This window comes from Hemitrygon akajei, chromosome 20, assembly GCF_048418815.1.
Source record: "Hemitrygon akajei chromosome 20, sHemAka1.3, whole genome shotgun sequence".
NCBI classification, from domain to species: Eukaryota; Metazoa; Chordata; class Chondrichthyes; order Myliobatiformes; family Dasyatidae; genus Hemitrygon; species Hemitrygon akajei.
The window spans coordinates 44142023-44160662 of record NC_133143.1 but is presented as its reverse complement, the minus strand read 5'-3'; the positions used below and the strand labels follow the sequence as shown (position 1 = coordinate 44160662).

Sequence of the window (18640 nt, the reverse complement as noted above, 5' to 3'; positions counted from 1 at the left end):
AATATAAAAATGTATGAAAGAACATTTACAACTAACAGATATTCACTCCACTGACAGGAAACTCATAAATATAAAATATTAATAAAAATTAATAATATGAAATCTGGACTAATAGTTTGGTATAAGAGATGTGTTTATAATGCATTTTCTGATTCATGCACAATAAAAGATTTTGTTCTGAACTGGAAGTGGTTTCTTGTATCCTGTCTGATCAGTAGCATCAAAATAGTTAAAAGTCTGTATAACCTTAAAAACACATCTCTGTTAGAAAAGAAAATTTGATTTTAAATCAAATTAAAAGGATGCAGATTATGCAAGGAGTTATCACAAACCGGAAAGAGAGCATCAAAAGGCTCCTCAGCCTATTCATGAACTTTGCTGAAACATGGTCCAAAATAACAAAGGACCAGAACTGACCCCAGACCGGTGAAGGTGCAGGTTCACATATAAGTGAGATAGGATTGTGAGAGATTTGTGATGCTCCATGTTACCAACTCACAGATCAGAATACTTGCAAGAGCAATATTTCATCTACTGTGTTTGGTGATGATATATGACGCCGTGCTGCAAACCCTTCTCGTTTCTTTCTGCTGAGCCAGATGTTGAGGAGGCATATGATCATTATCAGGGTGGTGGTATGTTATTGACACCACCAATCAGATTGTATCATATCCTGTTCAAGCTGTGGCACTTTATTTACAGTATGACATCTAAAAGAGGATCTAATATAATTGAAAAATTTCTGAGCCAGCATTCCATATAGTATTTATCAGAGTTGTACAAATAAGTGAAGAATTTTGCCTGCTCCTCTAGCTTGCTTTGAAAGGCAAGCCTCCAATTATCTGCCCAGACTTTGACATACAAGAAGTAAGAAAAGAGCAATGAACATTTTTTAAGAATTCCAAGGAGTGTTTGCAGCTCCTTTGCTGGACTGGATGATACTAGAAGTTGGACAGAGAGAAAAATTTACTGTGTGAAAGAGTTTTATCAGATTCCCTGCAGCTTAGGTCATCAGGACCTTGAGTGCATTGAGGCAGAACAAGACCTGATGAAGAGTTTTGGCCTGTAGCATCGACTGTTTATTCCTTTCTATCGATGCTGCCTGGTCTGCTGAGATCCTTCTGTGTGTGTTGCCTTTGATTTCAAGCATCTGCAGGTTTTCACATGTTTATTATTTGTTAATGTACTTTTGGTAATATTACCTATGTGTTGTGTGTGCGTGAGCTGTATACACTTTATTGGGCACTTTGGTCTGGAGGAATGTTGTTTCATTTGGCAGTATACATCTATATGTTCAAATGGCAATAAACTTGTTTTTGAACTTGATCTTTATATTCTCAGCTACAACCTCAAATGAACATAAAATTATCTGGTATCATTCACAAAATGTTAGGTGAGCCTTGGTACCCAGCAAAAGTTGGTTCAGGGTTAAAGGTGATTAGCAGTTGTCCTATAGATGTTGGTAGTGGAGGCTGCAGATCTGAAAGAGAATATAAAGCCTCTAAAACTGTAGAACTGTTGAATAGGATCATCCATGTATTCCCTAGTCCTGTAGCATCTTCAAGAAACCCAGTCAACATTTCCTCAAGTTCAGAATTTAATAACTGGTACAGTTTGGTCTGAAATATTCATTCATTTTTTTTTTAATTAGAGTTACAATCAGGCATGGAAATGCAATAGGATGGAAATGGTTTATTATTGCCATATGTACCAAGTTACAATGGAAAGCTTGCCTTGCATTCTGTACTGTTCAAAACAGATCAGATCATTACACAGTGCATTGAGGTAGAACAAAGTAAAATAATACCAACACAGAATAAAGTGTAACAGCCACAGAGAAAATATGTTGCAGATAAACAATAAGGTACACAATCGAAACGAGTTAGATTGCAAGGTCAAGAATCCAATTTATTGTGCTAGGGAACTATTTAATAGTCTTAACACAGTTTGGAGCTGGGCAGTCTCTGAAGAGTATTGATAATGGCGGGGTCATGTAAAGACACTGCCTAGAAGAAGGCAATGGCAAACCACTTGTGAAAAACTCTGCCAAGAATGATCATGGACATGGAAAGACCGTGATTGTTGACGTCATATGACAAATAACGACAAACAAACAATTACAGTGCGGTAGAAGTTGAGCGTTCTACTTCCTAATACAAGCCATGCTTAAGGAAAGATGTCCTTCGACACTGAACAAGCCAAGCTCAGCATTCATTTCTTCAGAGAGCCTTAATTGTCTCCACCCCTTTAATTTGAATTAAATTCAAGTATTATTTTCCAGTAACGGTGTGCTTTTAAGATTGCCCAGCCCTGAGAAAAGAAATGCATGGGTGATGTTTGAAGACTCCTTCTCTACAATTTCTACTCCTCAAATCTAAATAAACTGGTAGAGGATCTATGAAGAGTGAGATCATTAAAAAATTTGCAGAATTACTGAGAAATCTTCAGAGATCAATTATTATACTAATCAGAAATCAGATCAACAAAATGTTTTAACCCAAAATGTATTCTCAATCAAGTAGTTAGTTGATGTTTTGCTAGTTAAATGCTGCTCTTTCCAAGTTCAAGTTCAGGGTCATCATTGGCATTGGCAAACATACAATATATATAAATGCCATGAAAATTAGCTTTTAGCAGCAGCTCATTACATGGTGAGTTCATGCGTAAGTTAACATAAACCTAAATTAATACAAATTGTACATAACTTACAAATATACAAAATAGACAACAAAATGAACATAAATAAAATCATGCAGGATTCAGAGAGAGAAAAAATATATAATCTGAGATAGTGCTAATGATTTTCAGGTTGTTTGATGCCTCTGGAGAAGATGCTCTCATTTAATCTCGAGGTATAGGGCCTCAGGCTCCTGGCTGGGAACAGCACTGGGAAAGGAGCATGATACAAATGGTTGGGTGTCCCAGATGACCGATGCTCCCTTCCTGAGACATTGCCCCTTTTAAGTGTTCGATGGTGGTGCCAGAGTTTCTTAATGTCCTCTCAATTTAAAATGTGAAAAAGCTGAAGTAAAAGATGGAATAAGTCCTGAATAATTCATGTCAGTGAGTAAGCAAACCTCAGTAATGAGATGAGTGGAATTACTTTCAACTGTTAGTTATAGATTATAATTTTTCTTAAAAGAAAATGTTAGTTTGATGTGAGGTAAGACCTCGTAATTCAAGATTTAATTACAGGCTTCCCAGTGTCCAGTAGATAAAGTATTAGAATGTGTAGTAAAATGATATAAAAGATAAATTGTTGCTTGTTTGGTTTTGTGCTGGCATGACAGTGCTAAAGGTGACCTGAGATAGGGGATGAAAATTAAATAGCCTTTCCATTCCCAATGAATTGTTACTTATACACAAAAGAATATATATTTTGGCTAACAAGATTGGGTTAATCTGGAACGTCCTCATAAAAGATTATGATCTCAGTTTAGTTGCACATGAAGAATGGGCATGTAGGTGAGATAAGAATAATGTCCTTGAAATCCTATTACAGCAAGTATTTGGGGAATACTTGAAGAAGAATAAAAAATAAGCTCAGTGAGATGAGATGGCTGGATGTGATTAAAACACATATGTGCTTACATGTCTACTTCTGTTTCTGTCATTTCTTTTGCAGCTTCACTCAAATGCAGACAAAGGTGATGGATCGGTCAAATACATCCTTTCAGGGGAAGGTGCTGGCTCTATATTTGTTATTGATGACAGCACAGGGGACATTCATGCAACCAAAAGTCTGGACCGTGAACAGAAGATACATTATATTCTGCACGCTCAAGCTCTGGACAGGAAAACGAACAAGCCTCTTGAGCCCGAGAGCGAGTTTATCATCAAGGTGCAGGATATAAATGATAATGCACCAGCTTTCTTGGAGGGTCCTTACTCTGCCTCTGTCCCTGAAATGTCTGAAGTTGGTAAGCTCTGCTTAAATCACTTGTACATTCTTTAACAGATTTTGAATGAATCAAGTTGATTATTATTTGCAGATTAATCTCCTTATGTTATCTTGCAGAAAATGTATTAATAGTGTGTGTTCTCCAATATAATTCAAATCTGAGGTGGTTTGTGCTGCAGTAGTGTGATTACTCAAGTCAAATATCATGTACTCCTAAGGCATGGGTTCCCAAACTTTTTATGCCATAGACCCCCACTATGAACCACGAGGTTGTCTATCAGTTGGTGCTCAGATGCTGGTAGGGACTGATCCGGGATCTACATATTATGGTGAAGTGTAAGCTATGGAGGTTGACTCTGTGGTTAAGAAGGCATATGGTATATTAGCTTTCATCAATCGTGGGACTGAGTTTAAGAGCCGAGAACTAATGTGGCAGCTCTATAGAACCCTGGTCAGACCCCACTTGGAGTACTGTGCTCAGTTCTGGTCACCTCACTACAGGAAGGATGTGGAAACCATAGAAAGGGTGCAGAGGAGATTTACAAGGATGTTGCCTGGATTGGGGAGCATGCCTTATGATAATAGGTTGAGTGAACTCGGCGTTTTCTCCTTGGAGCGACAAAGGATGAGAGGTGACGTGATAGAAGTGTACAAGATAATGAGAGGCATTGATCATGTGGATAGTCAGAGGCTTTTCCCCAGGGCTGAAATGGCTAGCATGAGAGGGCATAGTTTTAAGGTGCTTGGAAGTAGGTACAGAGGCGATGTCAGTGGTTAGGTTTTTACGCAGAAGTGGTGAGTGTGTGGAATGGGCTGCCAGCGGTGGTGGTGGAGGCGGAAACGATAGGGTCTTTTAAGAGACTCCTGAATGGATACATGGAGCTTAGAAAAATAGAGGGCCATGGGTAAGCCTAGGTAGTTCTAAGGTAAGGACATGTTCAGCACAACTTTGTGGGCCGATGGGCCTGTATTGTGCTGTAGGTTTTCTATGTTTCTAAGAGTAAATGGTGACTATGGTTAGTGCAACACACACAAAATGCTGGTGGAACGCAGCAGACCAGGCAGCATCTATAGGGAGAAACAGTGTTGACGTCTTGGGCTGAGACCCTTCGTCAGGACTAACTGAAAGGAAAGATAGTAAGAGATTTGAAAGTAGGAGGGGGAGGGGGAAATGCAAAATGATAGAAGAAGACCAGAGGGGGTGGGGTGAAGCTGAGAGCCGGAAAGGTGATTGGCAAAAGAGATACAGAGCAGGAGAAGGGAAAGGATCATGGGACGGGAGGCCTAGGGAGAAATAAAGGGGGAGGGGAGCACCAGAGGGAGATGGAGAACAGGCAGAGTGATGGACAGAGGGAGAGAAAAAAAGGAGGGTGGAAAAAAACTAAATATATCAGGGATGAGGTAAGAAGGGGAGGAGGGGCATTAATGGAATTTAGAGAAGTCAATATTCATGCCATCAGGTTGGAGGCTACCCAGCCGGTATATAAGGTGTTGTTCCTCCAACCTGAGTTTGGATTCATTTTGACCACAGAGGAGGCCATGGATAGACATATCAGAATGGGAATGGAATGAGGAATTAAAATGTGTGGCCACTGGGAGATCCTACTTTCTGTGGTGGACAGAGTGTAGGTGTTCAGCGAAACGGTCTCCCAATCTGCGTCGGGTCTCACCAATATATAAAAGGCCACACCGGGAGCACCGGACGCAGTATACCACACCAGCCGACTCACAGGTGAAGTGTCGCCTCACCTGGAAGGACTGTCTGGGGCTCTGAATGGTGGTGAGGGAGGAAGTGTAAGGGCAGGTGTAGCACTTGTTCCGTTTACAAGGATAAGTGCCAGGAGGGAGATCAGTGGGAAGGGATGGGGGGGCCAAGTGGACAAGGGAGTCGCGTAGGGAGCAATCCCTGTGGAAAGCAGAAGGGGGGGGGGGGAGGGAAAGATGTGCTTTCGATGGTTTTTTATGGTTAGTGGCTGGGTTTTTTTCTAGTTGTTCGGTCTCTCCTTTCACAGCTGCTGCATGTTCTCTGTGGCAGAGCAGAGGTCGATCACAGCTCCCCGTGAATAGATTACTTCCAGGTGCAATGTCTTCCCAGTTTTTAGATGAATTTCTTTGCACTGATTTTCATATTACTTTTGATGCTGCTCTTGGTCTATGGTAAGAACAGAATTGGCATGCAGAATGCTGTGCACTCTCCTCTTGTTTCTATTTACATATGCAGTTTTCAGGTCTCATGCACTTGCAAATACAATGAAGAAAAATACGGGCAAACATGTCTCCATAAAGCAGGAATTCCACTCCATTCCTAACCTCTTGCACTGAGCATCTGGACCATGTTTGTGGAAAGCACCAGTCTCCTCATAAGCTCATAATGCATGAACTCCAGAATAGGATGGCATATACAGTATAGTGTGCAATAGCAGCAGGGGTCTCACACAAACATCCTCCATAAGACAGATACCCCATCCATAATAAATCCTATGGTTAAAGAACTGTAAAATTTCATTTGAAGACCTTGAATACCATGATCCTGACAGATAGCCCATGGGTTTCCCTTTTCACACTTACAAATGGTTGAGAATTCAGCAGAGATATGAAATTCAGCTCACTAGGAGGATCCCTGATTGATAGTAAGACCATAAGATGTAGGAGCAGAAGTAGGCCATTTGGCCCATTGAGTCTGCTCCACCATTCAATTATGGGCTGATCCAATTCTTCCAGTTATCCTCACTCCCCTGCCTTCTCCCCATACCCTTTGATGCCCTGGCTAATCAAGAACCTATCTATCTCTGCTTTAAATGTACCCAGTGACTTGGCCTGCACAGCCACTCGTGGCAATAAATTCCAGATTTACCACCCTCTGACTAAAGTAATTTCTCCGCATCTCTGTACTAAATGGATGCTCTTCAAACCTGAATTCATGCCGTCGTGTTCTAGACTTCCCCTACCATGGGAAATATCTTTGCCATATCTAATCTGTTCAGACCTTTTAACATTTGGAACATCTCTATGTTCCCCCGTTCTCCCGAACTTCAGGGAATACAGCCCAAGAGCTGCCAGACGTTCCTCACATGGTAACCCTTTCATTCCTGGAATAATTCTCGTGAATCTTCTCTGAACCCTCTCCAATGTCAGTATATCTTTTCTAAAATAAGGAGCCCAAAACTGCACACAGTACTCCAAGTGTGGTCTCACGAGTGCCTTATAGAGCCTCAACATCATATCCCTGTTCTTATATTCTATACCTCTAGAAATGAAAGCCAACATTGCATTCGCCTTCTTCACCACCGACCTGGAGGTGAACCTTTAAGGTATCCTGTGCAAGGACTCTGAAGTCCCTTTGCATCTCTGCATTTTGAATTCTCTCCCCATCTAAATAATAGTCTGCAGGTTTATTTATTCCACCAGAGTGCATGACCATACACTTTCCAACATTGTATTTCATTTGCCACTTCTTTGCCCATTCCCCTAAGTTATCTAAGTCTCTCTGCAGGCTCTCTGTTTCCTCAACACTACCCGCCCCTCCATCTATCTTTGTATCATCAGCAGATTTAGCCACAAATCCATTAATCCCATAGTCCAAATCATTGGCATGCATCGCAAAAAGCAGCAGTCCCAACACCGACCCCAGTAGAACTCCACTGGTAACCGGCAGCCAGCCAGAATAGGATCCCTTTAGTCGCACTCTCTGTTCTCTGCCGATTAGCTCTACCCACACTAGTAGCTGCCTTGTAATTCCATGGGCTCTTACCTTGCTAAGCAGCCTCATGTGTGGCACCATGTCAAAGGCCTTCTGAAAATCCAAGTTAACCACATTTATTGCATCTCCTTTGTCTACCCTGCTTGTAATTTCCTCAAAACATTGCAGTAGGTTCGTCAGGCAGGATTTTCTTTCAGGAAAACATGCTGGCTTTGGCCTGTCTTGTCATGTGCATCCAGGTATTCCGTAATCTCATCCCTAATGATTGATTCCAACAACTTCCCACCACTGATGTCAGGCTAACAGGTCAATAGTTTCCTTTCTACTGCATCCCAGTGGAGTAAATAGTGGAATAACGTTTGCAATATTCCAGTCATCCGGTACAATGCCAGAATCTATCAATTCTTGAAAGATCATTGTTAATGCCTCCTCAAACTCTCCAGCTCCTTCCTTCAGAAACTGAGAGTGCATTCAATCAGGCCCAGGAGACTTATCCACCCTCAGACCATTAAGCTTCCTGAGCACCTTCTCAGTCATAATTTTCACTGCACATACTTCACTTCCCTGACATTCTTGAGTGTCCGGTATACTGCAGATGTCTTCCACTGTGAAGACTGATGCAAAATACACATTCAGTTCCTCTGCCATCTCTGCAGCTCTCATTATAGTACCTCCAGCATAATTTTTTATTGGTCCTATATTTACCCTCAACTCTCTTTTACCCTTTATATACTTAAAAATAATATAAAACTTATACTAGTAGCTGTGCATTATACTCCCTTTCTGATATTGAAATCTATTGACTACTCTCCAGACGAACTTTAGAAGCAGAGTATATTGCATTGCAAAAGTCTTAACTACTGTCATTTATGTACGAATAATTCCTTGGTGCTAATTCCCATTACTATCCCACTACTGAGAATTTTCTCACTTCACATTTGTGAGGTAATCTTGTATCTATGATTTGTAGCTGACTGTTATGCACTGATAGATAGAAATTATAGTCAGAAAATCTGTTGACATCGTATCATCATTAAAATGGGAAAAGATATGCACCTTGATCTGTTTGCTTTCTGTGACTTTTGTATACTTCAATGTGGTCAGATCCTTTTCAGCGAGAGAGGTGGGAACTCAAGGAAACCTGAACCGAGAATCTTTTCTTCTGCTGGGCTCATTTTTTTGTTCCTCACATCCTAGAACAAAGGAGATAGAACTTCTGCCACTAGGTTCCAGTTAAAATACTTACTGGACTCTATAATATCAAATAAACTGAAAGCAAGACTGAATAATTCTGAAAAATACCAAACTGATGAAAGTGATTGTTACAAACACACATTTTAGGAGTTTTCTTCTACAAAAGACTGTAGTATAAACATGAGAAAGTCTGCAGATGCTGAGAATCCAAAGCAAAATACACCAAATTCAGGGGGAATTAATACACAGCTGATGTTTTGGGGTCGAGACCCTTCTTCAGGACTGGAAAAGAAAGGGAGAAGATACCAGAGTAAAAAGGTTGGGGGAAGAAGAAAGAAGATAGCTAGAAGGTGATATATGAAGGCATGTGGGTAGGAAATACAAAGACTAGAAGAGGAAGGAATCTAAAAAGAGAGGAGAGTGGACCATAGGAGAAATGGAAGGAAGGGGGGACCCAGAAGGAGGCGATCGGCAGGTGAGATGTGGTAGGAGGCCAGAGTATGGAATAGAAGAGGGGAGGGGAGTGATTTTTTTTTTGTTGCTGGAAGGAGAAATCAATATTCAAGCCATCAGGCTGGAGGCTACCCAGATGGAATATAAAGTGTTATTCTTCCAACCTGTGGGTGTAAGAGGAGGCCAAGGATTGACATATCAGAATGAGAATGGGAATTAGAATCAGAATTAAAATTTCTGCCACTGAGAAGTTCTGCTTTTGGTGGATGGAGCAGAGGTATTATTAGTTTGGTTGCAGGCATCCCTAACAATACTGTACTTTTTTATTCTTCAGATAGAATGGGTCCCTTAATTTAAATGTGATGCAAATCAGGAGAGATGATATTTGAATTTTAAAAAAGAACAGGGATCATTCCTGACTCTGAAAAGCAGGCACTTATTGCAATGACTTTAATGTACTGGTTTTGAAAATGCCAGTGGCTTCCAACTGTTTTCATGTTCTCTCTGAAATTCTACAAGGCATTGTAAATGTTAATGCCTTAGTGTGCTGGATCATAGCTTCAATGTCATTCTTTCACTATTCTTGTTCTATTTGCATTTAACTCCTTTAGTAAACCTGTATTTGGCAATGGTCCACACAAGGTCATAAGCTTCTGCTAATAATATTGTAATGAAGAAATAGTGAGACTATTTGGCTAATTTGGCCGGCCAACCCTTAATTACTGGCTTGAACTTTATGGACCAAATGGGTATTTTTCATTTCTAGCCAAATACATTTGTTCTGAAGTACTTATTGTCTTGTTGATAATGTACTTCATTATTATTTCCCAACACAGAGAGAAGTAATCCAAGACATTAACATAAGTGTAGTTCATGATCACAGTTCTCATGCTCTAAACTCCAGCTATTTACATGGAATGCAGAATGGCACAGTAAAGAATAGGCCATTTGGCCTGTGAAGTTGGTGCCAACCATCACTTAGTCCAAGCTAAACCCACCTATCTGCATATAGACTATATCCCTGCCTGGCCATGTTCCTATCTTAAGTCTTAAGTCTCTTAAGTCTTGCTATCATGCCTGCTTTCACTACTTCCCCCAGCAGTCCATTCCAGGCACCTATTACTCACTTTATAAAATAACTTGCCTTATATATCACCTTAAAGACACATCCACTCTGGTGAAAAAAAGACTATTTTATCTATGCCTCACGTAATTTTGTATACTTCTGTCCCCTCAGCTTCTGATGTTCCAAAGCAAACAATTCCAATCTGTCAGACTTACCTTTTAGCTAGTATTCTCTAGATCAGGCAACAATTTGTGAAGATTTTCTCTTTCCTAGTGCTCCACATCCTTCCAATAATACTGCAACTAGAACTATATACAGCACTCAAATGTAGTCTAACCAAAGATCTATATGACTGCAAGAGTACTTCAGAAGGAACAGAACATTATAATATGTCATCTGTAAACTTTTTATTGATCTTGCCTACATTTTTGTCAAAGTCATTTATATATCAGTGGTCTCCAACCTCTGGCCCGCAGATTGATACCGGGTGGCTGCGAAGTATGCAGGGGTGCTGTGGTAGCCAGAACACAGAGAGCACATCTTTAAGAAAAAAAGCCAAAATAAACAAGCTAATGTTACGAAAACCCCGTAACCAGGTAACTTACCAGCAAAGATAGATGGATCAGCTGAGTCGGATGCTACTATTTTCAAACGTTTTATTCAACAAGGGCACAAACGTATGGTTAATACAAAACATTCAGATCGTCAAAACTCAATCTAAAACACCGGTGTAACCATAATCAATCAGAAATAAGCTCTACAGTTGTCTAGGGGGTAATACTGAGTCCAACGGAAGTCTTAAGAGTCACTCAGAAGTTTGCAGGCTTTTTCCTTTATAATTTAGAAAAGATGCACACTTGCCCGTCGTCTTGGCAGAGCAAATCCTTGGAATCAGGGGAGCAGACTTCCCCGTTGTTATTTTTAAAAGCAGTCTTTCGTTGGTTTTAGCCACAGATTCAAAGTCGGAATCTAGCGTACGTGGCTTCCTTCAAAATGGCGTCCCGCTCCCACGGGAATCGATCTCGTGTCTCCTGGGTGCGTCTGCTGGGTGCATCTGAGGTGCATCTGAGGGTCCTCCCCTCAGACCCGCCTTTATACTTCTTCACGGGATCGCAGGTATCAATCAAGTTGCAGGTAATGCGATCTTTCTCTCAACCAGCCCACTTTGCCCGAGGGCTTTTCACGTGGTCTCCATGAGACAATAGTCAAAGTCACCGTTATTCTGCTTCTTGGGAGAACGTGGTCTTCCGCACGTCTCTCTCTCTTGGGTCAGTTGACCCCCCTTAACTAGAGTTCTTGCGATTTTCACAAAGGAGGGGGCCAACGGCATAACACCTCCCCCCATAATGGGTTTTTAACCAGCGGTTAAAAACAGGTTGACACCGGATTTTTTTCTCTCTCTTTCTTTTTGAATCTACATACTACACAAGCTTTTCTCTTCACAGAGTACTACTGTTATACATTCAAGTCAGTATCTAAACAGGTAACAAGTACAGTGCCCCTTTTCTTTAATACCTTACCCTACCGTGCCATACATCGTATACTTAATTCAGCACCTGGATAAACAATCCGCTGGCACATTATCACTCCCCTTTATGTGCTGGATCTTAATATCAAATTCTTGTAGCATCAGACTCCAGCTTAATAACCTTCTGTTTTTATTTTTCATATTGTTCAAGAATACCAGCGGGTTGTGATCGGTATAGACCACTAGGGGTCTTTGCGCCGGACAAATGTACACTTCGAAATGTTGTATCGCTAACACAAGCGCTAACAATTCCTTTTCCACAGTAGAGTAATTCCTCTGGTGTCTATTGAACTTCCGAGAGAAATATGCTACCGGGTGCTCCACTCCATCCCCCGCTTGCTGCAATAGGACTGCTCCTGCCGCCTCATTGCTGGCGTCCGTGGCCAAGGAGAAGGGGGTTAACAGATTGGGCGCTTTTAACACCGGGTCATGGCACAATACGGCTTTTAACTTTTCAAAGGCATTCTGACAAGAATGACCCCACTCAAATTTTTCCTCCTTCTGCAGTAATTTTGTAAGGGGGAGCGCAATGTCCGCAAAATTTTTACAGAATTTCCGATAGTATCCCACCATGCCCAGAAACCTCCTCAGGGCCCTTTTATTGGAGGGTACCGGGACCTCGGAAATAGCCCGGACCTTCGCCTGCACAGGGGCCAACTGCCCGTCTCCCACCACATACCCCAGATAGGTGATCGTGGCATGACCAAACTCACTCTTGGCGAGGTTTACAGTAAGGTGGGCTGCCGACATTCAGGTAAACAAACTTTCTACAGCCCCCAGATGCTCCTCCCAGGTGTCATTCCAAACTACCACATCGTCAAGATAAGCCTTGGTGTGGGTTAACCCCTTTATCACAGCGTCTATCATCCGCTGAAATGTCCCTGGGGCATTTTTCATCCCAAACGGCATAACGTTGTACTCGTACAACCCAGACGGGGTGACAAAGGCTGAAATCTCTCGAGCCCTGTCCGTTAAAGGAACGCACCAGTACCCCTTTAGCAAGTCAATTTTTGTGATGTACCTTGCCTTCCCCAGTTGATCAATGCAATCATCCACCCGGGGAAGAGGGTAAGCATCGGTCTGGGTAACCGCGTTGACCTTCCGATAATCGGTACAGAATCTTATGGTCCCGTCCGGCTTTGGGACAACCACGCAAGGAGAAGCCCACGCGGAAGAGGATTCGCGGATTATCCCAGCAGCTAGCATATGTTCAATCTCCTTCTCTACCAGCTGGCTCTTTTCAAGATTCATCCGATAAGGGGCTTGTTTAATAGGTTGGGTTGAGGTAGCTATCACATCATGTTGCGTCCCATTACACCTTCGGGGAACATCTGGGCATAAGTCTGCATGCCGGTTAACGAGCTGTATTACCTGCTCCCGCTGTTCAGGCTTTAAGTGGCCAACTTTACCCGCAAGATTCGCCAATACGACAGAGTTCTCTAATCTGGCAGGGACTATACCTATCCTGTCGAACCGTTCTGGTTCCTCCTTACCATCCCCCCCTACCTCATCGGCTTTCATGGCCGCGCTTACCACCGTGGGGGTGGGTTCGTGATACCCTTTTATCATGTTCACGTGAACTAACTGGGTCGGCTTTCGTCGGTCGGGGGTTTCAATCACGTAATTCAGCGAGTCTATTTTCTTACGCACTGTATATGGTCCTTGAAACCTCGCCCCCAGGGGGTGAGTAGCTACCGGGAATAGGACCAGGACCCGGTCGCCCACGTGAAACTCTCGTTCTCTCGCTCTCTTGTTATACCACTGACCCATTTTTTCCTGAGAGGCTTTAAGGTTTTCGTTTGCCAAGGCGCATACTTGACGCAGCCTTTCCCGGAATTTCAGCACATAGTCGACCACACTGACTTGGGCGGTCGGGTTAGACCATTTTTCTTTCAGTAGGGTTAGGGGTCCCCTGGGCCTGTGACCGAAAACCAGCTCGAACGGACTGAACCCCAGGGAGCACTGCACTGTATCTCGTACGGCAAATAACAAAAGGGGTAAAGCCTCATCCCAGTCTCGAACGTTCTCCTGGCAATAAGCTTTAAGCATGGTCTTTAGGGTAGCGTGGAACCTTTCCAACGCTCCCTGTGACTCCGGGTGGTACGCAGAGGCCATAATCTGCTTCACCCCGAGCTGGGTCATCATCTGCCGAAATGCGCTCGACGTGAATGTACTTCCCTGGTCTGATTGTATCTCCTTGGGTAGCCCCACGGTGGTAAAGAATTTGATAAGGGCCTTCACCACCGCAGAGGTCCTAATACTACCCAGAGGCACGGCCTCGGGAAATCGTGTAGCGGCACACATCAGGGTCATGATATACTGCCGCCCACTCGCAGTTTTAGGTAAGGGTCCCACAAAATCCACAATGACTCGGGAGAAAGGCTCCTCACATGCGGGGATAGGTCGGAGGGGGGCCTTAGGGATAACTTGATTCGGCTTACCCACCACCTGGCAGGTATGACATCTTTTACAATACTCAGTAACATCTTTTCTCAGATTGGGCCAATAGAATTCTCTCTGAACCCGCTCCACGGTCTTCTTTATTCCTAAATGCCCGCCTAAAGGTCCCTTATGGGCTAAGTCAAGAATGTCGTCCCGATATACTTTCGGGACTACTATCTGATGTAGCACCGCCCAGTCCTCATCGGCCTGCACCGCAGGGGGTCTCCACTTCCTCATCAACACCCCCTCCTGGAGATAATAACCCTCTGGCTCTGCCTCCAGTTCAGTCTCGGAGAGAACCGACTCTCTCAAGGCTACCAGCTCCTCGTCACCATTCTGTTCCCGTACAAACTCTCTTCTGGCTAAGGACCGGTCTACCTCTTCCCGATTTCCCACTCGTTCCTCCCTACTCTCCGTTTTCCTTTCCTCGGACTCTCGTTGGTACAGAGTCGGTAAAAAAGTTTCAGCCAAATCAAAACTGGCCAGATTCCACCCGCTCTCGGTCTCAGCGGCCCTTTTCGACATGCTGCGAGTGACCGCACATGCGGGATAGAATTTTTTTTCTGAGGGTCTTCAACTCTCACGGGCTGGGTGGTCAGCTTCACGGCGGCACCCATCTTCCCACCCGCTAGGTCGTTACCCAGAAGGACGTCCACTCCTTCTCCTGGCAATTCCGGCAGGACCCCCAGATCTACTGGTCCCAACACCAACTCACAATCTAGAAAGACCCTATGCAAAGGCACGACCTCGGTTCGGTTCCCGATACCTCTAAGGGCTACCTCCCCCGTGCGAGGGCCGAATTTTAACACATTACGGCTAATTAACGATAGTTCCGCCCCCGTGTCTCTCCAAATTAGTACGGGAATTGGGGGGTCCCCTTCCTTCAAAGCCACAGTTCCTTCGGACCTAAATGTCTCCCGCCCCTCCTGTATTCCATCTGTCTGGGGCCTGCTTGTCGATTTTCGGATCGACGCAACACAGCCTATGGAAATAGCTGCTTTCCCTCGTTCCGACTCCTTCCTCGGAGCAGTGCATTTTGATGCAATATGTCCCACCTTTCCACAATTAAAACAGTTTAAACCAGGAGATCTCCAGGTTTCCTGTCTGTTATCCTCACTTTTTGTGCTAGCTCCCGGCGGAGTTTCTCCCTTAGCCGGCGGACTTTCCCTACCATTCCGATGGTCTCTCGGGTAACTTTTTGGCGAGGAAAACTTTGTCTTGTGGGTTAGGGCATATTCATCTGCGACCCTAGCCATCTCTGAGATGGACTGATTCGTCCTCTCATTTAAATACATTCGGATCTCTTCCGGAACGCAACCTTTAAATTCCTCAATCAAAACTAACTCCCTGAGACGCCCATAGTTCTCGGCCACCTTTTCAGCTGTGCACCAACGGTCCAAGAGCACACCCTTCTCATGGGCTAGCTCGGTATACGTTTGATTCCACCCTCTTTTTAAGTTTCGGAACCTTTGTCTATACGCCTCAGGTACTAACTCGTAACCTCGGAGAATGGCCTCCTTTACTTGAGCATAATTTCCGTCCCTTTCCGGGGGCAGCGCGGTATATACCCGCTGTGCTTTTCCTCGTAACACACTTTGTAACAACGCCACCCATTGCTCTCTGGGCCACTGCTGATTCCCTGCCACCTTTTCAAAAAGCAAGAAATAACTATCAACATCCGTCTCCTCGAACGGGGGGACCAACCTCAATGCCCGACTAATATCAAACCCCTCCTCTCTCTCTTCCCCTTGAGTTCTTCGCTCTTGCTTTCGCCTGTCCAGCTCCAATTCATGGTTCCTTTGTTTCTCTTTCTCTTCTGCTTCTGCTTCTAGCTGCTTTAGTTTGAACACATGCTCTCTTTCCACAGCCCTTTCCTTTGCGGCTCTCTCGGCTTCTTTTTCCCTCTCAGCTCTCTCGGCTTCTCTCTCTGCAGCCTTCTCAGCTGCTTCTACTTCTAGCTGCTTTATTTTAAACTCATGTTCCAGCCTCGCTTTCTCCAACTCTGCCTGATTTGTCCCACTCACTAATCTCCTTTCGGGAATATTTTCCAAATCCTCAGCTGCAAACACCTTCTTCCCAACGTAATGCTGTTGTATGACCCTTCGCACTTCCTGCTTTTTCATTGCTGGCTTCACCGCTGTGAGGTCTAATGCCTGCGCCAAACTTACTAAGTCTGATTTTGTAGCCTTCCCTAGCGCCTCTACCGTCGGGTTTCTCCTAAATTCCGACACATCCATCTTTGCTGGTTTCCCGTCTGGCTACCTGCGTAACCAGATTTAAGTTTGGACTTACAGCCCGATTCACTGACCCTCCCGTTTGGTTTCAAATCCGGGACGAGAACCCCACTTGTTACGAAAACCCCGTAACCAGGTAACTTACCAGCAAAGATAGATGGATCAGCTGAGTCGGATGCTACTATTTTCAAACGTTTTATTCAACAAGGGCACAAACGTATGGTTAATACAAAACATTCAGATCGTCAAAACTCAATCTAAAACACCGGTGTAACCATAATCAATCAGAAATAAGCTCTACAGTTGTCTAGGGGGTAATACTGAGTCCAACGGAAGTCTTAAGAGTCACTCAGAAGTTTGCAGGCTTTTTCCTTTATAATTTAGAAAAGATGCACACTTGCCCGTCGTCTTGGCAGAGCAAATCCTTGGAATCAGGGGAGCAGACTTCCCCGTTGTTATTTTTAAAAGCAGTCTTTCGTTGGTTTTAGCCACAGATTCAAAGTCGGAATCTAGCGTACGTGGCTTCCTTCAAAATGGCGTCCCGCTCCCACGGGAATCGATCTCGTGTCTCCTGGGTGCGTCTGCTGGGTGCATCTGAGGTGCATCTGAGGGTCCTCCCCTCAGACCCGCCTTTATACTTCTTCACGGGATCGCAGGTATCAATCAAGTTGCAGGTAATGCGATCTTTCTCTCAACCAGCCCACTTTGCCCGAGGGCTTTTCACGTGGTCTCCATGAGACAATAGTCAAAGTCACCGTTATTCTGCTTCTTGGGAGAACGTGGTCTTCCGCACGTCTCTCTCTCTTGGGTCAGTTGACCCCCCTTAACTAGAGTTCTTGCGATTTTCACAAAGGAGGGGGCCAACGGCATAACACTAATTAATCAGGTGCCACCTGGCACGTAAATTTCGGCCCAGATCAGAGGTGATCAGAGTGGTCCCCGGAGGTTGGGGGCCACTGTTGTATATTATAGCCAACAGAGGTCTCAGCACTGGTCCTTACATACTGCGCATAGACCTCTAATCAGAATAACATCCCTCCACCACAACCTCTGTCTTCTATGTCCAAGACAAGCCTTCTTGAACCTGTTCAAGATCTTATGTCTCTTCCTTTATTTCACTGTCAGTCTATGTGATCATTCATTTCCACCACCCTTCTCTCATAATAATTTTCCTACACAACAATTGAATTATTGAACAATTTCATTGTTACTATTTTGTAAGTTGGTCTCCCCTTCAATATAAGTTCTGCTTAAAAGGTGCCTTCTGTTTAAAAAAAACATCATTGACTCAAACATTATAAGAGTTTATGAAAATAAAATAATGCAGATTTTGGAAAGCTGCAGTGAAAGACAGCAGCATTTGTTTGGCTGAGAGCTACTTCGGTAAAAAATAAGAGAAGAAAGGAGAAAACTTGAAAAGAAAACACTTTCTGTTTCTGTATTCTCAATATGTACACCCAGTGGCCACTTGATTAGGTATGGGAGTGGGACCCAGTGTGATCTTCTGTTGCGACCATCCAAGTTTCAGTGTATTGTTGGTTCAGAGATGCTCTTCTCCGTACCACTGTTGTAACGTGTGTTTATCTGAGTTACTGACACCTTTCTGTCAACTTAAACCAGTCTGGCCAATCTCCTCTGAACTCACTAGTTAACAAGGCATTTTCACCCACTGAACTGCCATTCATTGGATTTCCTTTGTTTGCTTTTTTTTGCACCATTCTCTGTAAACCCAAGAGACTATAGTGTGTGAAAATCCCAGGGGGTCAGCTGTTGCTGAAATACTCAAATCACCAACAATCATTCCATGGTCAAAGTCACTTAGGTCACTTTTCCTCCCCATTCTGATGTTTAGTCTGAATAACAACTGAACCTCTTGACCATGTCTGCATGCTTTTATGTGTTGAATTGCTGTCTTATGTATGGCTGATGAGATATTTGCATTAATGAGCAGGAGTACAGGTATTTCAAATATAGTGGCCTTTGAGTGTATATTTTTTTCTTCCTTTTTGTATTCATCATCAAATGTTGATAAATGTTTATTAAACTACTAAAAGTAAAAAAAAATGATAGAAATATTGTTAGTCGTGGTGAATGTACTTGAATTGTTGTAACTTAATAATAG

The 18640-nt window shown here is 43.4% G+C and overlaps 1 protein-coding gene across 8 annotated transcripts in view; it reads left to right on the top strand.

The window, feature by feature from the left end:
- Positions 1-18640, top strand: part of LOC140713762 (cadherin-18) — a 638248-nt gene that overhangs the window by 470387 nt on the left and 149221 nt on the right. For all 8 annotated transcript variants that reach the window (XM_073024255.1, XM_073024253.1, XM_073024256.1 and 5 more), the window contains one exon: positions 3626-3920. In XM_073024255.1, coding sequence (XP_072880356.1) covers positions 3626-3920 — 295 coding nt within the window. The remainder of the gene's footprint in view (positions 1-3625; positions 3921-18640) is intronic.